This window comes from Periplaneta americana, chromosome 12 (assembly GCF_040183065.1).
Source record: "Periplaneta americana isolate PAMFEO1 chromosome 12, P.americana_PAMFEO1_priV1, whole genome shotgun sequence".
Lineage (NCBI taxonomy): Eukaryota > Metazoa > Arthropoda > Insecta > Blattodea > Blattidae > Periplaneta > Periplaneta americana.
This window is the reverse complement of record NC_091128.1, coordinates 171,858,102-171,880,963: the sequence shown is the minus strand read 5'-3', so window position 1 is coordinate 171,880,963 and position 22,862 is coordinate 171,858,102. Positions and strand designations below refer to the sequence as shown.

Below are 22,862 nucleotides of genomic sequence, written 5' to 3'. Positions count from 1 at the left end.
ACTGCAAACTGATTACCTCTTTCTTTTTCTTTTCTTTTTTTTTTTCATACATATTCTCCTGGACGATTTATACACTTACCAAATCATTTCTTCTCTGTAGAAGTCAGGCTATCTCTTCTCAGTGACATATACACACATAAAATTTGCAGCTGTATCTAAGGTACAGCCTCCATTTTTTTAATACTGTACCTTATATTGTAAATAGTATGTGGAATTACAGTATTTTCTGCTGTTGTACAAACTATGATGTGGAGGTGAGTGGAAAACATCTAAGATGATGTTTTCTTCTTGACCAGAAAAAAGTGTACACGCTCTTATGCTAGATGTTAAAATTTGCTGATTTTGTTGTTTCATGTATTCTGGATGTTACTACACAGAACTGCAATGTCCATTAGTTGGACTCAAGCTGTTCTGTCAAGAATTGTGTGTCCAGTTACTTCCAGGGCACTAGAACACCTGCAAAACTATTTCTATTTCAAGACATACTGTAGGATCGTTTACTGGAATTAGTGAGCAATGGTGCTTCCAGTATGGGTTCGTTTCACTGATTAGTCTCATGTGTTTTGCAAAATTCAATTCTGTCGCGTCTTCTTGAGTGTTCTGTGTCTGTAAGTTCCAGTAACATGTTCTGTTATTTCTACATTTGTTATATGTGTACAGAGTAATTCTTTATTTTTATTATTTGAACATTCCACATGACTACTACGAATTCAGTCCTTTTGCTGAAGAGATTGGATTAAATCATTACAATGTTAGGCATTACATTAAATGGATCTTCTATATAGGGTGATTTACGGGGAAAGGTAAAAAATTTGGAATGTGAATTCTGAAGTCATTCTGAGTCAAAAAGTTCATATGAACATAGGTCTGTTTTCGAACAATGGCGGAGCTAGATGCATTTTTTTGGTAAAACGTCTCGCCCCAATGTGAATCAGACGTTACCTTATGGTGCTGATGTGAGATATGAGACAAGGTCATGGATGGCAATGAATGACGTAACACTGAAATCTGCATTGTGAGTGACGGGGATAAGTTCATTCACCTCACAAACCGGGTGATGGGGCACTACAAATGTCCAATCGCCTGCCCTTATCTGATGTAATGGCATAGATCCCGCGCATAACACAAATAGGCTACATTACCATTTATCAGTTCACAGCAGGTCAGTCGGCTAATTACAGTACAGTAGTTATACAGGTACAGTTATCGGAAGTGTTGTGTTTTTCAAGATGCCTTATAAATTTTCGACTGCAGAATACATTGATATTGTGTATGTTTATGGTTTGTGTGATGGAAGTTCCTTGCGTGCCATCGCTGAATATGAACGATGCTTTCCAAACAGAAGGGTACCATATCGAAGAGTATTTACTTTCTATGAGGTTGGATGTTAGACTTGGTATACTAAAGGAAGGTGAAAACTAGAGAGGCGCTAATCGACTGTATTTTGGATGCTGCATGCCACAAAGAACAGTCACGTGCAACTCTCCCGAGCGATGAGCGCGATTCACGCCCGAACGCAACAGTGCATTGAAGCAGAATGTACAGTTGAAAATGTGTGAAAACATCGACCCCCGACATCTAGAATATTAGGTATGTATGCATATGTGAATATAAACTTTAAATTTGTTCTTTATCTGTCTCTAAATGCGACTTAGAACAATAGAATCCCAGAAGTTTCTGTAAAATCAAAGGGCCATATCTTCGTAACCGTTCGAAAACGGACCTATATTCATATGAACTTTTTGACTCAGAATGACTTCAGAATTCACATCCCAAAATTTTTACCTTTCCTCGTGAATCACCCTGTATAATTTGTTTTATTATTATTATTATTATTATTATTATTATTCTTACTTGTTGTATATGTTTGCACTTGTATAATTGGTATAGAAGACTACTACATACCACAGTATTTACACAACGCTAGTTAAAGCTGCAACCACCATCTTCAAACTGCTATCCAACTAGCATGCACTACCTACAAGATTTGACAACAAGACTTCTGTCTGACTCTCACCATTCTAATAATTTATTTTTTTTTTAAGTTCCATCACAATTTTTCTATATACTATACTATATCTCTAATACATCAAATTATATGAAATTGTCGTGACAATTCTATCAAGTATACAATAACGAACTCAACTTTAACAAGACTCTGCCATATGTTTTTTTTGTTAAACGATAAATGCACATATTAAAAACTAGGCTTCTAGCAAAAATGCCAAAATGATGTTATTTAATTTCAAGCAACTTTCTAATCATGCCTGGAGACATAAACCTTTCTAAACTAAGTTCATCTATATACATATCCATACACAATCCGAAAAAATCTCTCTTAGGAGTCTAGGGACTGCAGTTCTGTATGGACAAGGGTGATTTAAATGAATGTTATGATTATGTGCGGCCTTCGAATGGGTCAATATTTTCTTTTCCTAATTCCTCTTTTAAGATATAAGGTGCGACCATTACACGCGTAAATACAGGGTGTAACAGAACCTCATCGACAAACTTTGAGGAATGATACGTCACACAGAGAGCATTATTTTTAGTTAAGGAACGTGATAATATGCTCGGTCACACATGAGTTACATGTCCTTTGTAGAAGCATATCCCGCATCACGTATGTTGCTTAAGTGTGCCCCTTATCTGCTACGCTAATGTAGTTTGTTACTGGCCTGTATAGTGCATCTTCTGTCCGTTTTATCATCCATCACAACCCTGCCATGCTTGACAGAATTGGATGATGAATATTGTGAAGGTGTCAAAAATATATTGAAGTACAGTACAGGGCATGTGATTTTAACAGCTGTTATAAATAGTCAGAACATGCAAGGAAAATTAAATTTTATTTCTGTAAAAAAAATTACCGAAGATCTGACTTTTCGGATGTATATCTCCTTAAGGATGTGTCATCGGAGTATATGTTCCAAAAAAAAAAAAAAAAAAAAAAAAAGATCCTGTGTGACCTATCATTCCTGAAAGTTTGTCAGTCAGATCCTGTTACACCCTGTATGTGTCTATATACCGAGTATTTCTGAACAACTGCGAATGCTACTTTACTGAACATGTTAAATTAATTGTACACACATTACAGCAACACTACAAGTAAGAAATAATTACATTTTTATTATATCGGAATGTTATTTTATTCAGAGTGATACACTTTTTTGGGAGGGTATGGGGGTATTAGGGTGGGACAAAGTGACCAGCACATATGCTACAATATGGGACTCAAACATGGAAAAATGGCAACAGGATTACAGCAAATCTCATCTTTGGGTGCTATGACAGCCAATATTACATGATGATTCACTATCCCTATCACTCTTCTTCTAATTCCCCATTCTGAACCACAGACACATTGGGGCAAAATGGAAGGCCAAATTGGAGTTATAATCCACCGTGCCCCAGAATTTTTTCATGAATAGGACATTTTAGAGCCAGTCTACATCATAATTTATACATGACGTCTATTAGTAGTAGTTAAAATATTCAAACGAGGTGCACTTATTCCTGCTGCAAGCACCCCTTTAAGAAAAATTACACAATGAAGTCACAACAGCAACTGAATATGAGATTCTTCTCTTAAAAACATAAATATTCCAAAACTGTACACTCACTATATTAACCAAGATAAAGGCAGCTCACTTATGCCTGGGAATCTGGTGCATAAGCCAACCCTTCAGAGGTAAAAGCATTACACTTTACAATTATCTGGTGTTGACGAGAATTCAGTTACTTCGTGAAACACTCCATTCTCTGCGAAACGCAGTTTATAGTTCAATACTATCAACTTAAATCTTAATAATCATATCGTCTCTTTACATAGTTGCTCGACTATCTCAATTATGTAATAACTTAATAATATATGTTACAAAGACCATACATACAATATTTTACGGTTGCCAAATATTTGCATTATTATATTTCAAAAAATCATTATTAGACTTTCTTTAAAACGCAGGGTGAGTAACATGATTCAGGTAATAAAATAGTCAATTCCAAGTTCTTAGGTACATTGACAAGTACTATTACTTCAAGGTATTCTGCTAATATGAAATCACCTGGAAAGTATTTTATAACATAAAAGTCTTCAATCTACAGAACTCTATCGAGTCATCACATGGGTTTATTACCAGCATGACGTGGTCAGCTTATATAACATAGTGAATATACATGGCTTTCATAAAGTTTGGTCATATCTTAACATAGATTATATGTGTTAGGTCCTAATTGCACAGAGCACACGCACAGTCACGCACTCACACACACAATATCACTGCTACTTCAATGATTACACCCAGTTTACATAATATACTAGTGGAAAAATGTTCTGCAGTGCATGATAGAAAGATGAGGAGAAATATTCATTTATATTCATTTCTTTCAACTCGTTAAAAAAAATGCAGAAAAGAAAGACACAGTCAAGATGTAGTTATTGTGACAATTACCAATCCAATCTTTAATTTAATTTTCAATTAAGGAGAGAAATCTACAAGGCATTTCTTCATCACTTATAGATTTGAATCCTGTTTCATACCTGCGTGAGGGTGCTTGAGGAATGGGATTTTGTGATGGTGTGCTAACAAAATCCCTACTAAAAAAAAGTTGTAAACCTTTCGATTCAGTAAGTCTTTACAATATCTTCACTAAAAAATTACGACTGATTTATGAGTGAATGTATTAATTTCTGGTTGTTCTATGATATAGAGAAGACAGCTTAAAGGTCACATTATCTAATACCAAAGCATCCTTTCTGAGTTACACTTCCGGGATGTTTGTTTGTCTGACACTGCATCAGAAGTTTACCTTCCTGTAACTCAACAAGATAAAGAAGAAACCTAACCTCACCCACTGAAAGCCCAACAACAATGACAGCATGTATAAGACAGTGCATGGTTTAGTGTAACACATAACAAAACTTCAGGCAACATGAAAATGTGGTCCAAACTTTTAACTACATTAAGTCAGCAGCAATGCAATTCCAAAAAATGCTTTATAACTAAAACAAAGACAAGGGTATTTCATATGTATGCTTAAATTTGCAGTAGATGTAAAATATGGTATAAAGTCTTCTTGGCAAGCTGCCGGTCCTGCCAGAGGAAAGTGGTTAAACAATAAGAAAAAAAAAATGTCCTCGATGATCGAAATTCTCTTAAAGCCATGTTCATTCACCCCTTTTGTTTGCTAGCTGTGTCGCCCATCGCAGATACATGAAGCAAGGTGCCCAGTGAGAGAGTGCAAACCGACCCGCGTTGGAATTCTTCAAACATGACTCCGAACTCGGAGCCATTTTATCTTGTCCAAACAATCGGCTTTAAAACCGATAAATAGGACGTTAGTCGTATCACAAAGAAAGTTATACTTGTAATCAATCACTCACTGATGGACTGTAGATATCCGCATACAATGGCGATGCAGCACCTCTTCATTTATGATTGACATCACCGATGAATCCTGTCCAACACAATGAATCAATCAACACAACATAATGTCTCCCTCCGTCTTCAGGGCAAAGAAAGGAATGGATAGAGGCACCTGTTTTCAGTGAAAATTTTTTGCCAAATTTCGTCTTTTTTTTTTTTTTTTTTTTTTTTTTTGTGATTTCGGTATATTTTTTGCCATTTTTCATTTTATTTCAACTATTTTTTTTTCGGAATACGTAGTTTTTTTCTTTTGCGTGTTAAAATTTTAATTTAGACTTTATACTTGTATAAAATAACAATAAACCACTTTAGCCCGGCGCTGGTCGCTATATGAGCATTCTGCTAAGTATCAAATTCAAATGACAATCACATAAAAATGGAAGGGGTTGCAAGTTTTTCCCTCCCTCTAGCTTAAGTGAATGATTTGTTACTAAAAAACCGATTTTGACTCAATAACAAACATATTTCTTACATTTTGAATCAATGCTAAAGTTACTTTTTGCAATTCCTGCTGTTTCTCATTTAAAAAATTACATTTAAAAGTATGATTTCTTTTCCAAAACCTTCTATTTTTTTGTTTTTCAGGTCAAAACCTATTATCTTATATTTCAATTTAGAAATTGTTGGTAATGTGTGTATGTGTCTAATGCCTACCCACTTCACTTGCGTGATTTGGGTTCCGTATACTGTGGATAGATGGCAGGACTGTGACCCATTTTCAAGTTGCACACCACTTCGGTGGGCCACATTATGCATGATGTGTATCTGTGAAGAGTTATGTCGTGTATTAGGGTGAGTGTTCGTGCAAGTGTAGTGTAGGGAATGGATGAGGATGATGATAAACGGAGAAGGGAAAATCCGGTGCCGGCACGTAGCCTACTCCTGTCGAATAGCACCAAGAAGGCCACCAGGCTTAACGTCTCCATCCGATGGACAAGTCACTATCAACAGTGACATACGCCTTCTCTTCATATGCACTGCGGAGAGATTTTGGATTTAATCCATGCATATTAGTGCACAATTTAGTGATTAGAAGTTGTGCACCACCTTCTCTCCTAGTCCCGAGGTAGAAATTTAACATGAAAATTTCTGATCCCATCGGGAATCGAACCCGGGCTGGCTGGTCTGGAGGCAGACGAGCTACCACAGAGCTAACTCGGCAGACGAAATTATTGCTAAATTATGAAATATTCTAATATATTTAGTACATAGAATGGTATAAAATTTCTGTAAGATAAGAATAAACATCTTTTTTTTTTTTTTTAAATTAGTTCGTATATTTAAAAACCAGCAATTTTTCTCCTTCCTGTAAAAATAACTGAAACTGAAATAGGTAGTAGGTTTGGAAACAAGCCATGAAATGTTTGCTATTACCTGCTAGAGGAATTTTCTTCAAACAATACATGGTATTCTGTAGAGAAAATATCTGTCATGTATTTATAAAGTCTATTCGGGTGTATTATATCTCTTTAAAAGTTCCTAAATCTTTTTTTTTTTTTTTTATCCAATGCCACCAGGTTGTCTTTTCGACATTTCTGGTCTTCTCTCCTGGCCATGGCTTAGCTGTAACCCACTTTTGAGGTTGGGGCGCCTGGAAGGCGGAGTTACATTACCCCGATGATGTGATAGGATGATTATGATAATGTGGTGCCAGGAGAGAGTTCCTAAATCTTTTCCAGAATGTAGGTATTTCACCAGACAACTTACCCTTTTCTAAAATGAAATAAAAGTATGTATTTTGCAGTACAAACTAGCTGGAAAGTATTAAAGCAGGTTTGGACATTCCTTATTCATTCCTTATTCCATTCCTCTTACTTCCTTGGTTTGAATTGTAAATTATTTAAAAATAGCGTGTAAGAGGGCCTTAGACTAGAAATGTTTAGCTTAAATGTAGTTCTCTTTATAAGTATCCATAAGGATGTAATTATTTGACTTATTTGAACTGTTGTATCAGTGAAGCGAGGTGAGTCAGTGAAGTTATGGTTTTACAGTGCAGTGAATAGTTCCGATCAGTGATAATTTATAGCGTCAATGAAATGTGTTCTATAGTGTCAGTGAAATGTGTGCTAAAGTGTCAGTGAAATGTGTGCTAAAGTGTCAGTGAAATGTGTTCTATACTGTCAGTGAAATGTGTCCTAAAGTGTCAATGAAATGTGTTCTATAGTGTCAGTGAAATGTGCGCTAAAGTGTCAGTGAAATATGTTCTATAGTGTCAGTGAAATGTGTCCTAAAGTGTCAGTGAAATGTGTGCTAAAGTGTCAATGAAATGTGTTCTATAGTGTCAGTGAAATGTGTCCTAAAGTGTCAGTGAAATGTGTGCTAAAGTGTCAATGAAATGTGTTCTATAGTGTCAGTGAAATGTGTCCTAAAGTGTCAGTGAAATGTGTGCTAAAGTGTCAGTGAAATGTGTGCTAAAGTGTCAGTGAAATGTGTTCTATAGTGTCAGTGAAATGTGTTCTATAGTGTCAGTGAAATGTGTTCTATAGTGTCAGTGAAATGTGTGCTAAAGTGTCAGTGAAATGTGTTCAATAGTGTCAGTGAAATGTGTCCTAAAGAGTCAGTGAAATGTGTTCTATAATGTCAGTGAAATGTGTCCTAAAGTGTCAGTGAAATGTGTGCTAAAGTGTCAGTGAAATGTGTGCTAAAGTGTCAGTGAAATGTGTTCTATAGTGTCAGTGAAATGTGTCCTAAAGTGTCAGTGAAATGTGTGCTAAAGTGTCAGTGAAATGTGTTCTATAGTGTCAGTGAAATGTGTCCTAAAGTGTCAGTGAAATGTGTGCTAAAGTGTCAATGAAATGTGTTCTATAGTGTCAGTGAAATGTGCCCTAAAGTGTCAGTGAAATGTGTGCTAAAGTGTCAGTGAAATGTGTGCTAAAGTGTCAATGAAATGTGTTCTATAGTATCAGTGAAATGTGTCCTAAAGTGTCAGTGAAATGTGTGCTAAAGTGTCAGTGAAATGTGTTCTATAGTGTCAGTGAAATGTGTCCTAAAGTGTCAATGAAATGTGTTCTATAGTGTCAGTGAAATGTGCGCTAAAGTGTCAGTGAAATGTGTTCTATAGTGTCAGTGAAATGTGTCCTAAAGTGTCAGTGAAATGTGTGCTAAAGTGTCAATGAAATGTGTTCTATAGTGTCAGTGAAATGTGTCCTAAAGTGTCAGTGAAATGTGTGCTAAAGTGTCAGTGAAATGTGTTCTATAGTGTCAGTGAAATGTGTCCTAAAGTGTCAATGAAATGTGTTCTATAGTGTCAGTGAAATATGCGCTAAAGTGTCAGTGAAATGTGTTCTATAGTGTCAGTGAAATGTGTCCTAAAGTGTCAGTGAAATGTGTGCTAAAGTGTCAATGAAATGTGTTCTATAGTGTCAGTGAAATGTGTCCTAAAGTGTCAGTGAAATGTGTGCTAAAGTGTCAGTGAAATGTGTTCTATAGTGTCAGTGAAATGTGTCCTAAAGTGTCAATGAAATGTGTTCTATAGTGTCAGTGAAATGTGCGCTAAAGTGTCAGTGAAATGTGTTCTATAGTGTCAGTGAAATGTGCGCTAAAGTGTCAGTGAAATGTGTTCTATAGTCAGTGAAATGCGTCATAGTGCCACTACAGTGAGTGAGATGAGAGTAAAGTGAAAGACTATTGAAACTTATGTAGGGCCTATACATAATTATGTAGGTTGTAATGTAAAATTAGGTATTTTATTTAGTTTTTATTATTATTGTGTTAAATTATATTGTGTATTCTTATTGTATTGTGTATTGTAAATTTATTGTGTATTGCTTATCATTTTCTTTGTGTATTGTTTATATTGTGTATACCACTGCCACCGGGTGCTTGCCCACTTGCAGTGTAAATAAATACATACATAAGAATTTATACATCATAGGAGAGGCCAAAGTCTTAAGGAAACACGTGCTGTCACTTCAACTAGTAATTTAATTCCTCTCAAAACTTATAAGAGGAAAATGGGTGCTAGCCTTAGCAAAATGCCGGATATGAAACCATTCAAATGGCACTGTATACAGCAACATCTGCTGGGTTAACAAGTAACCAAAACACACAATTACCATACCAATCAATCGTTATGTCCTGAGCAATAGATGCTGCAATGGACTTAACATATTACAAGATATGTTAAGATAACACAATACAGGATATTATAACACATAACCAATACACTTAGTTTATAAGTAACGCTACATGTATAAACAGTATCAATATTTGTAAAATTAGCTGAAAATAGAAATCATATAACTTAACTTCTGGTATATATCGAAAAGATGAAAAATTGATTGTAGAATCAATTATTGCTTTGTATTGTAACCCATCTCGAATTCCTGCTGCTAACCTCAACTGTCATGATTCCGAGTAATTTTGTTGAATATTTCGCGATTTTGCTTAAAAGTAAATAATTTCGTAAGAATTTCGCGATTTTGCACTTCATGAAAAACAGATGCCTATAGGAATGAGTGGTTGATGCTCCTTTCGGGTGAAGTACTCTAACATCACGTCACTTTTGATATCCTGAAGATGCAGAAATTGTAACTTCATATCGACGGATCAGTTCAAAAGGCAAACAACTCAAATTCAAAGTTTTGAGCAACCTGCTTTTAAAGGTTTATGTATCTGTGAAACATTAAAGGATCGTTGAAATTACTCCAAATTCTGTTATTGTTTTATATGTACTATATCTCTCCAATCATAGTGTGTTAAGTGAATTTTCACAGCAACACGAAGCTTTAAAATCAGGTTTCTCAAAACTTTGAATTTTGAGTTTCTTTTTCTTTGAAACGGGCCATCGATATGATAGTGAAGGTTTGTTTGCTCTCAACTATTTCAGAATACAGTATAACTCTGACTATTATCATTAATTCACTTCTGAAAACTCTGACAACTATTAAAGTGATGATAATCGAATTAATTTCAATCAGTGTTATACCAAAGTACAACCCAGTCACTTATGAACATATTTTCTTACAGTTTATGGTGCTGAACAAGATTATAAAGAGTGGTTGCAAAATGTTGTCTTCCAACACTAGGGCATTATAAAAGGCTATATAGCAACAATGGAAATAGAGGTAGAAAATGTCATATTAATATCAACATTTACTGAATACGCAGTAGTCAAATCCAGTTATAGGTATATTAATACAAAGCAAGATGTAATTGCAATTATGCTCAACAAATAAACTGTCTTAGATGTTTACAAATGATGTTTGTTGGGATAATTCTGTATTTGAACTTCATCCTCTTGTTAATGATTACCCACTTCTTGACCCAAATGCCATATATAAAAAACCATCACTTCAGTGAATGTTAATAAAAGAGGATCTTTCGCGCCCCTTCAGACGAGGCCTCTTTTAGAAGCGCTGCCACTTGTAAATAATGGAGGCCTTCAGACACACCCACAGAACAGTGGTGATGCAGACGCTCTGAGTGGCTGGCTTCGCTGCTGGTGGTGGCTACTAAAAGCGGCGCTTCCTGTCACGATATAAGGAATTAAATTGTAGGTTCCAGATGGGGCCACAATTTTAGTGGCGCATATCTGATGCTGCTAACGGACGATGGGCCACCAATAAATAAATTGAGGGAAAGAAGACAGAGGACGGACACTGGAAAGTTTTCTTTTCTCAATCGTACTATCAGGGACTGGAATGCTTTACCTGCAGACTTACTAAAGGCTTTACCAATAACCAAAAATGTATTTAAAAATAGGCTTAAGGACTTTACTCATAGATGGTAGTATATTATACACAGTATTTAAAGGGTGTAAATGATATTTTGTTATTGAAGTGTTGTATCAGCGAAGAATTATGTTGTGTCTGTGAAGTGTTTTGTGTAAGTGAAACGTGTTCCTGTCAGTGAAGTTTTATAATTTATAGTGGCAATGCAAATTATTTGAACAGTGAAATGTTTTTGAAGTGTTAGTGAAATCAGGATAGAATCAGTGAAATGTGTCATAGTTCCAATGCAGTGAGTGAGTTGACAGCGAAATGAGTGTAATGTTGAAAGGTACTTGTGCAGATATGAACATAACATACTCGTGGGTTTTAGTTCAAACTTAGGTTTAAGATACAAATTAGATTTATTTTAAATGTTATTTTAAGTGATCGTGCTTCATTTAATTTAGGATATTCCCTGTTATTATTATTATTATAAATTATTGTTAGTATTAATTATTAGTATTATTATTAATTGTATTTTTAATTAATAAGTTTATTATTGTCGTTATTGAGTGTAATTAGTTACCACTGCCACCGGGTAGATACCCATTGCAGTGTGAATAAATACATACATACAATTCCTTACACCACCATGACAATATACAGCCTATTGTAGCACGGTGTCTTTTTTTCAATTTCATTGGTAGTTCCTGGTAGAAGCTCTTGAAATGATTTCTTAAACATGCAAAAATACGGCAAAAAAAAACTTTTATAGTCCTGATGTAAATCATAAAATAAAGTATGAAATAGTCCTCGAGTCTGTCTTTCCAAAACCAAACTAAATAAATTATAAATTATGTTTTATTTAACGATGTTTGCAACTGCTGAGGTTCTATCAGCATCGCCGGTGTGCCGGGAATTTTGTCCTGCAGAAGTTCTTTTACATGCCAGTAAATCTACTGACATGAACCTATCGCATTTAAGCACACTTAAATCCCGTGCTTAAAATGCCATCAACCTGGGCCGGGATCGAACCTGCAACCTTGGGTACAGAAGGCCAGCACTATACTGATTGCGCCACCCAGGCGGCTCAAAAACCAATGGAAGGACCCAGACTCTTCTTTTATTTTTACTTCTATTCTTTCTCTGTATGAGCAGAGTTGTGAAAAGTATCTCCCCCTCTATGTCCACGTTCACTGGAAGACTGAAAAATTATTTACAAAAATTTAGCGTTTTAAGCAATGCTTCAAATGTGCGCTCACAGCACCACTAACGAGTTTCTAGTGGTGCTGATAAGTGGCCTACTTTGAAGGGGCCCTTCATGTAACAGGGATTCATATTAGAAGATACTGCTGCCTTTGTTAATTGGTTGGCTTTCTCGTTGCATGTTGTTCCTGTGTGGTCTTGTACTCATGTTAAACAAAATAATATGGTCCAAACTTATCGTTTCTCTTATGGCCACAGACAGAGGATTAAGACTGAATTTATCTTTGATGAAGGTCAGTGCTGCTTGGGAGTCAGGACTATAAAGAGAAGAGTCATCGTCATTTAATTAGAAATAACACTGATCACGAACACCAGCAGAAATGTGTGGAGTTGCGAGATGGTAGTGAAGGAAAAAAAGAAAAAAGATTGAGAAAAAGACTACCAAGATAAATTTTAGTTCTTTTAAGTAAGGTAATTGTGAGAGATCCAACAAAAAGAACTAATATGTTCATCAATAACAAACAATTCCAATCTTCATTTCATACAAGAAGATTCCGCATATCAACAAATGAACGTATCTTAAGCTCTTCATATTGACTGCAAGACTGCCTAAAATCTGACGTTAATTAGTCCCCTATCTGAAAGCATAACCTGTTATACATTTTCGAAATGTCAATAGGAAATTTGTTTTCGTAAACATGAGAAAGAAATAGGATACATGAAGTAGTTGGAAAACCAATGAAGTCTATCAAGAAAGAATGTGATTTGTAGACAGGGACGAGCACAGATTATTGTCAATGAGGAGTGCTAACATAACGAGTTTATGTAATTCTCTACGGTTGCGTTGCCACTCAAAACACAAAGATGGGAACAATTACAGACAATTAGTTTCTGTATGCTCCTTGTACTGTATAGAATACAGTTTCTGTGTTGTGTTAAAATAGAGTGTTATTAGTGTCCTGTGACATGACATATGTAATGCAATGTACGTTATGGTTCACTCCAGGATTTCGTGATATCACTGCACGGCAACGATTAATGATATGGTAAAATAGTGAATGGCAATGTAAAGAGAAAAAGTTCAGATTTCGTAACATATCTCACAGAAGCTCAATATGGTCGCCCTTCATGATAAGGCAGAGATCTATACTGAAGTCTAATTCCTTCCATACACATTGCAGCATTGTCATGTCCACCTCTGCAATAGCTGTGGTAATAGTCTCGTAATTCTTATGTCTTAAGGCAAGGGCAGCATATATAGTGTCTTTAAAAAATCCCTAAACGAAAATAATCCACGGGAGTTAAGTCCGGTGATCGAGGGGGCCAGACAAGATGTAGTAGATCGTCGTTAAATGCACGTCCACCCAGTTGACTTCATGGGACTACGTTGAAAGGTGTCTCTCACTTGTTCGACTGTTTTCTCCCTTGGATCTGGTTGCACAGGTCATTTAGCCTGCACAGACTTCCTGAGTTCTCGAATTTTTGGTACCACTGGTATAATGTTTTGTCTGTAGGTGTATTCTTGTGAAATCTAGCACGAAAATGCCACTGCACCATAATAATGGAGTTGCTCCTTGCTAGCTCCAGAACGCAGTAAGCCTACTCAGCTCCTGTCCACATTCTGATTGTAGCTATAATTTCAATTTTTTTTTTTGCTTTCAAGGCCGCATGAACACATTGTATCAGAGTATGACGCAACAATACCTGAAATTTTCTCTTTCAAACAACATACACTGCATTGTTGTATCTATTACCATTACGTTGTTAGGGGGTGACCAAAAATCCTGGAGTAAATTATGACTAAGCCAGTTACCAGTAATTCAAGGTTCAAACACCTGAAGGGAAAACTCTTCAGAAACAGTCCGTTACTTGATATGGATACTTCAAAACGTAAGTAAAAATATTCTTATAAATATTCTGTATTCCTTCAACGCTTTATGTCAGATTGTTAATTTAAAGTAATTAGGCATACTCAACTGTGTATCTTTCATGTAACTTGATCTGTCATTGCTCCACATCTGTCATGATGCATGTCTCATTTTCCAGCAATAATATAGAACCAATCAGTAATCAGGGCAAAGAAAGATTTTTATGTTATGTTTGTTGACATGCAAATTCTTTTTCTTGTATGAAACAGAGATTAACCTTGATTATCTTTATAAGGGCCCCAAAACTGACAACAGTTTGTTAGTCGGAACATAGGGAATGGATATGAATAACAGAATAACAATAATTTACATACTTTTCCCATTGTTGAACATGTACATAATGTGCCATAGCTATGTAACAATTAGTCACAGTTAACAAAATTAACAATTACCAGATTGGCAACAGGCCATGATTGTTTGGCCAAACACCTGCATAGAATTGGAATATATCAGTCCCCTAACTGCCCATTGTGCAACTCAAACCAAGAAATGGATTTGGAACACCTCAAAATCTGTGCTTCAGTGGCTAGTCATGATAATATCTTTGAAAAATATTGGAGTGCAAGAGGTCAAATGACTATTGTCAAACGCCTGGCATTAGAAAACAACAACAATTACCAGGTAGATAAACTGCCAGTACAATGCAGTATACTTACCTACCTAGCAGGCACAACTATCTTTGTTAGCCTGTTGGTCATTGACCAGAGTATTTCGGCCTGGCTGTGAAGGTTTGTGCTGGACACCTGATTCAGCTGCATTCAAGTCCAACCTGAAAAACAAAGAAAGCATGCAAAAATAAATTTGCCATACTTTGTGAGGATTCAATAAAAATGTTATTTGATTTCTTGATAATGTTCAGCTTGCTCGATCCTTTCCATTTGGCTTCTTGCATCTCAGTAATATTGCACAAACATAGTTGTATAAACTTGCCAAATTTAAAAAAAAAAAAAAAGAGCATGAAAAATGCAATGCATTCACTAGCACAGTGCGTGGGGTTTGGTTATGCAGGATATGAAGTATTTTTCATGCATTGCACCAGTATCAGAGGCAAGAAGTTACTGTATTAATACAAAAGTCTAACCTGCCATCTTGAATACTCTGGTAAATCTTCTTAGCTGTCTCTAGAAAAGCTTCTTCAACATTTTCTCCTCTGAAGGAAATAAAAGAAACATATCAGTAACAAATCACTAAATAAAACAAATAATGTTGTAAAAGTATTAATAATCTTCTATACATTTCCATTTGAGATAGTTCATGACTGTTATATTCCATTAAAGTAATCACTAGAGGGCGCATGTTGATGAAAAGTCATCATCTTATTTTTCACATTAGGACGATGCCTAATAATATAGAAATCCTTTCTATGTTAATATAAACGTGAAAAAGTAATTTATTATATTGAATTTTTTTCACGTTTTTGAAACTAATAGGTCATTTTTATACTTTTTGCAGCATTTTTTGGTCATTTTTAATACTCTGAAGAACTTTTAGATCATTTGGAATGCATTCTACTTTCTTCTTTACCGATAGATCTGTTAAATCATTTTCTAACCAAATAGGTCAGAAGTAATTACCTACTGAATAAGTGAATAACAGTGAAGATTGAGTTTTATAGTTTGGAACAGACTCTAAAGTCCATCCCTCATTCCACTGAAGGCTTCACGTCACACAAAGGAAGTAATATAAAATGCTTGACAGCAGCTTAGTTTAAGTGAGGATTTTGACCACTACTGTTCTTTTGTCGGAACGAGGGTGTTCTTAGAATTTATGTTTGGAAGGGAGAAAACTTTCACCATGTCCTAGACAGGACGCTGTGTCCTCAACATGGTTCAGAAGGAGTGTACTACAGCAGTAGACAGTATTTTTAACACAAAGATTGCAAGAATGCGCGTTGCGCCCAAAATTTATTTTGTCATTCACAGTCCCTCATCTGGAGGATCTGGTAACAAAAGTGAAGCATGGAAGGAAAAGGAGATGGAGAATGAAGGCAATGACATGGACCACCCCGATTGAAACACATTGTAAACTCCCATTAAAATCTATAGTTTTCCCTTAAAAATCTCATTCTGTTACATGTTATTTTCCATTATCTTAGCTAAATTCCAGGAAGTTGCCTCCCCTCTCCGAGATTTGCAGGACAGTCACTGAAACAAGATGACTAATTTTTAAGAAGTTGTGGTGCAAGTACAGTAAATAATATTAAATGTCATTTTCTTTCAATTTTACGTCATTTTTCCGTTAGTTTAAGGGCATTTTAATGATCATTTTTTAATAGGTTTTTAGGTCATCAACATCCGCCCCCTAGTGATCATTACACACTATACTTCGCCGTTTTTGCACAGATCCATATCATCAGTTTTTTCAAAGAATATAAATACATTAATATCATAAATAATAAATGTATTATTATTATTATTATTATTATTATTATTGGATTTATTAACACTACTTTAAGTCAGTAAGCCACCAACTCCTAAGTCATCCAATCATATGATTGGCTGCTTAAAAAAAAAACTGTACAGTTGCTGCTTAGGAAAATATTTGGGGCTAAGCGGGATGAAGTTACAGGAGAATGGAGAAAGTTACACAACGCAGAACTGCACGCATTGTATTCTTCACCTGACATAATTAGGAACATTAAATCCAGACGTTTGAGATGGGCAGGGCATATAGCACGTATGGGCGAATCCAGAAATGCATATAAAGTATTAGTTGGGAGACCGGAGGGAAAAAGACCTTTAGGGAGGCCGAGACGTAGATGGGAGGATAATATTAAAATAGATTTGAGGGAGGTGGGATATGATGATAGAGACTGGATTAATCTTGCTCAGGATAGGGACCGCTGGCGGGCTTATGTGAGGGCAGCAATGAACCTTCGGGTTCCTTAAAAGCCATTTGTAAGTAAGTACAGTTGCTGGCTCAGTCGATCATTACAGCATGGAACAGGATTCGCAGAAAGTCAATTGTGAAGGTTTAAAAAAGTGCTGTGTTTCTAACAACATAGTTTTACGGGAGGATAACATTTTGTGGAAGCATTAAAAAAGAATGCAATTAAAAAGTTGAAATTTTTTATCCTGTAACATTTTTAAAGTGTAGGTTACATTATACTCTAGGCCATTTACTTTTATTTTATTGCGTTATTTTACGACACTGTATCAACATCTCAGGTTATTTAGCGTCTGAATGAAATGAAGGTGATAATATCAGTGAAATGAGTCCGGGGTCCAGCACCGAAAGTTCCACAGCATTTGCTCGTATTGGGTTGAGGGAAAACCCCGGAAAAACCTCAACCAAGCAACTTGCCCAGACCGGGATTTGAACCCGGGCCACCTGGTTTTGCAACCAGATGCGTTGACCGTTACTCCACAGGTGTGGACCCTCAAGGCCATATTAAACTTGGGCCAATATGGTATTTAAAATTAAAAACAATATCATGCATGAATAATTTCGAGGGAAAAATTGTTCCGGAGCCGGGTATCGATCCCAAATTGGATCGGTGTCGGTTAGAGTTCCCGAGTAGCTCAGTGGTAGAGCGTTGGTACGTTAAACCAAAGGTTCCGGGATCGATACCCGGCTCCGGAACAATTTTTCCCTCGAAATTATTCAAATCAACTTTACAGGGAGTTATACCTGAAAATCTTGATTTGCATAATACACGTCACTGTTCGTTAACAGAAAACCACAATTTAAGTCACACGGAGTTAGTGTGCACTCGAAGTTGGTTGCTTGACGGTTGTCAGCCCACTTTGAGGTCTGTGGATATAGAGGGAAAAATTGGATCGGTGTCGGTTAGAGTTCCCGAGTAGCTCAGTGGTAGAGCGTTGGTACGTTAAACCAAAGGTCCCGGGATCGATACCCGGCTCCGGAACAATTTTTCCCTCGAAATTATTCAAATCAACTTTACAGGGAGTTATACCTGAAAATCTTGATTTTAATATCATGCATGTTCCCCATTCATATTATTTAGTGATGCAGAATGGACATGTATTCGATACAAACAGTTTTATGTATTACATTCACATTTCTTTCGAGGAATATCACTTTTGTTGACGTCGTACAAAATTTTGTCCAATATTCTTTTGAGAAGATTAACTCCGTACGTAGATGAAATTATTGGGGATCATCAGTGCGGTTTTCGGCGTAATAGATCGACTATTGATCAGATTTTTTGTATTCGACAGATAATGGAGAAAAAATGGGAGTATAAGGGTACAGTACATCAGTTATTCATAGATTTCAAAAAGACATATGACTCGGTTAAGAGGGAAGTATTATATGATATTCTTATTGAATTTGGTATTCCCAAGAAACTAGTTCGATTAATTAAAATGTGTCTCAGTGAAACATACAGCAGAGTCCGTATAGGTCAGTTTCTATCTGATGCTTTTCCAATTCACTGCGGGCTAAAGCAGGGAGATGCACTATCACCTTTACTTTTTAACTTCGCTCTAGAATATGCCATTAGGAAAGTTCAGGATAACAGGCAGGGTTTGGAATTGAACGGGTTACATCAGCTTCTTGTCTATGCGGATGACGTGAATATGTTAGGAGAAAATACACAAACGATTAGGGAAAACACGGAAATTTTACTTGAAGCAAGTAGAGCGATCGGTTTGGAAGTAAATCCCGAAAAGACAAAGTATATGATTATGTCTCGTGACCAGAATATTGTACGAAATGGAAATATAAAAATTGGAGATTTATCCTTCGAAGAGGTGGAAAAATTCAAATATCTTGGAGCAACAGTAACAAATATAAATGACACTCGGGAGGAAATTAAACGCAGAATAAATATGGGAAATGCGTGTTATTATTCGGTTGAGAAGCTTTTGTCATCTAGTCTGCTGTCCAAAAATCTGAAAGTTAGAATTTATAAAACAGTTATATTACCGGTTCTTCTGTATGGTTGTGAAACTTGGACTCTCACTCTGAGAGAGGAACATAGGTTCAGGGTGTTTGAGAATAAGGTGCTAAGGAAAATATTTGGGGCTAAGCGGGATGAAGTTACAGGAGAATGGAGAAAGTTACACAACACAGAACTGCACGCATTGTATTCTTCACCTGACATAATTAGGAACATTAAATCCAGACGTTTGAGATGGGCAGGGCATGTAACACGTATGGGCGAATCCAGAAATGCATATAGAGTGTTAGTTGGGAGACCGGAGGGAAAAAGACCTTTAGGGAGGCCGAGACGTAGATGGGAGGATAATATTAAAATGGATTTGAGGGAGGTGGGGTATGATGATAGAGACTGGATTAATCTTGCACAGGATAGGGACCGCTGGCGGGCTTATGTGAGGGCGGCATTCTTACAACATTATTTCAGTTTTCTCTGTGACGTAAGTACATGACTTCTCTTTCTCACTTACACATATAGAAGTAAGACGAAAACCTTCACTTACGTCTTTGCACTGGCTTCAACAAACATGAGGCCGTTTTCATCAGCAAACTGCTTTGCTTCCTCATATGTAACATCTCGCTGCGCATCTAAATCACATTTGTTTCCAATCAAGAATATCACCTGCAATACAACATCAATTACAAATTTAATATGCGCAAATAGCGAGAACATTACGAAATTTCTTTTCAATTGATTTTTTTTTAATAAAACAGATATTACAACAGACAGAATTTCAAACCACATCACTTGTTAATGAGCTCACATCGAAAATTCGCCTCCAAAATATGCATAGAAACCTCCACAGCAGACAGAAAAAAATAACTGCTCATACTAAATGTACGGGTGTGAATTATTTATAAAATGTTTAACAACTAGGTCCATCAAGTGTTCACTACTATAACTACAGACGTGGACAAATTATTAGACTAAATTAATTATAGTGCAACGAAGCTGTATTTACCGGTAGAAATAATGAACAAAAATGTATTTTGCACAGATATAATGAACAGAAAATTGAATCTGGAGGTTACTAATATTTTGTGAACATTCCCGTATTCTTTATTAACACGTTGATTTTGTCAGGGATGCTGGAAACCAAAGTTTGACACTTTCTTTGAATATCAGCATCATTTAGTCAGATATCTCACAGTACTTAAATGAGTCCATGTTTTGTTGTGAGCCTCTTTTTATTCACTTTCTTCTTCAGTATAGATCACAGATTTTCAATTTCGTTCATGTCCGGTCTTCTTGCAGGCCATGGGAGAATATCTTCTGCAGTATATAACTAAAACACCAGTAATACCAACACAACCAGAAAAAAATATACTTAACCATTGGAAAAATATACCAAAAGATGTAAACAATCATATCTAAAATAGAGAGACTGTGAATTATACTGATAGTTGATATGACGAATTATATTACGTTTCCAAGAAAAACTTTTAGTCTAATAATTTGTCCACGTCTGTACAACCAAATGCTAGAAATACTATGAAATTTAAAAAGATGAAAATTTAATTAAGTGTACAATAATTATGGAAGTCACATTCATAAAAGTAAATTTATTGGTGTACCTGAGGATGAGAGAATTAATATTGAATGATTATTTCTGAGTTTATTGAAATTTAGCTTATGGTGTTCCTCATTGATCTGTGCAAACAGCTGTAAATCATAAAAAAGACATACCATATCAAATATCATTTATTCAGAAAAAGCAAAGACCCATTATAATGTTTGGAAAGAATTATAGCAGAGGTAGTTTATTAATGTTATTAGAAAAAAATAATCAGAAATGTTCTCGATTTCCCATCACTTTTCCATTATGGTTCGTCTTTTGTTCCATTCTGGCCAGAAAATTATTGAGATTAAGATAAAATAATAGTATATTACGAAACAAGTTTAAAATGTCATACTTTATGGCACAAATCAATGTTTAGGGAACAAGGAAAGAGAGTTCCCTAATTTCGACAAATGCAATAACTGTATAACATTATAAAGTGTTTCATAAGTTATTTTTGTATGACAGCATTATAAAACAATGAATAAAGAAATAACATAAAATTTGTAAAGATGTGTAGTAAAGTTATGGCCTATGAAAATGGGGTTGCTATGACAACAGTTATATATTAATATTATAGTATGGCAAATAATTTCATAATATTAATTTATGCCCACGTGCATCAACGTCGGTTAGTGTAACCATCGGTTAAAATTGTGACCTAATCCCCGATTAAGCATTTTTACGGTGGATCGACCTCGGTTACGACTTAAATAGGAAGTTAACCACAGTAATCTCTAACCGGCCAAATATGAGCGGTTAAAGGAGATAACCAGCGATTAGTAGAGCAAGTAAAGCAAAATGGCGGCCATAACCACAGGTGATTATTTCGAAGACGATTATTATTGTGCAGTACTTGAATTACTTGGATAGAGCATGAGCGTGAAGGTTCTTTAGTGGAAAGAGAGAATTCTTGCGAGCAATTAGGTGACAGAAAATTTCAGGAGGGATTTCGTTTATCAAAATCTACAAATGGATCAATTGAAATAACACAAGAACAATGATATTTCTCCTACGGATCGGCTGCTTATATTACGATTCTATGTAACTATTATTTTCTGTATTTTAAGAGGGAATACTCGAATACCAGTACCTCTTTCTCTATGTCACTGGCTGAACAAAGAGTGGTTATGGATGGATCTTAGGATAATGCACAAATCCCTGGTGTAGTCCAAGATCGTACACACATTCCTATCAATTTTCTACATCCTTTTCCTTTATGGATATTTCATCTTTTTTATATAATAGGCCTACATTTAAATCTAGTAATTAAGTCTATCGATACTTCAACCTAACATTGGGATATAATCATTTTTGGATTCAATTTTCCATTTTGTACGATTTTAACCTAAAAGTACTGAAAAACAAAGAAATGGAACTCACAAATATAACAGCGCCCAAAGGCAAACAAATGCAACGCGAAAATGTAGGATACGTTCATTTCGATGTAGAACATAGTGAGCGCAGTCGTTTTTAGACGTTGACTATTATCTTTGCAGCGGTATGGATGCTTTCCTTTAGTCATTTTGTAGAAACAATGTACCATCATAGACTTTACTCTGGTTAAATGAGGTGTCAGCTAGCCAAGTTTTAGTAATCGGTGATTATGAATGGTGCACATAAATTACATTTTAACCACGGCTACTGTTTAACCATCGTTTCGTAATCTATGATTACTGCGTTTTTAATCAATGTTGATGCACTTCGCCATTAATGACACAAGTTATGCTGTCATAATAGAAGTAATGACGTTTTAGTTGGCATGGTAATATTTTACAGCACTGTCACAATAAAATGGCATATGCACGATTTTCAGTAACAAATATTATTTATAATGCTGGAGTATAAAAATAGTTGTTTATGATACAAGTTCGTAAAGGTTCTCTTTCTGGTAAAAGTGTAAAGTCTGTGAAACGAGGCAAAGTCAAATTTCACAAACACACAAGGGTCAAAAAGATAACTTCAAGAATGTGTATCATATAATGATTTTTCTATGACAGCACAAATTTACATTAAATAAACATTTCAAGTCGGAGAGATTATAAGATCACAATTTCATGGCCGTCTAAACTCAGAATCATTAAGAAATAAGTATCCATGAAATGACGGCCTGTTTTATTCACTATTTCATTTTTTACTATCTTTTTTAATGATTTTATTTAACGACGCTCGCAACTGCTGAGGTTA

The 22,862-nt window shown here is 35.6% G+C and overlaps 1 protein-coding gene across 3 annotated transcripts in view; it reads right to left on the bottom strand.

Annotated features, from left to right (window-relative positions):
- Nucleotides 1-3,109: 3,109 nt before the first annotated feature.
- Nucleotides 3,110-22,862, bottom strand: part of Rab14 (RAS oncogene family member Rab14) — an 84,634-nt gene continuing 64,881 nt past the window's right edge. For 2 of the 3 annotated variants that reach the window (XM_069842552.1, XM_069842554.1), the window contains exons 5-8: nt 19,620-19,738; nt 15,296-15,364; nt 14,871-14,983; nt 3,110-5,460 (exon numbers count right to left, since the gene is read on the bottom strand). In XM_069842552.1, coding sequence (XP_069698653.1) covers nt 14,875-14,983; nt 15,296-15,364; nt 19,620-19,738 — 297 coding nt within the window. In that variant the 3' untranslated portion in view covers nt 3,110-5,460; nt 14,871-14,874. The remainder of the gene's footprint in view (nt 5,461-14,870; nt 14,984-15,295; nt 15,365-19,619; nt 19,739-22,862) is intronic. The other variant, XM_069842553.1, reaches the window with a different exon arrangement.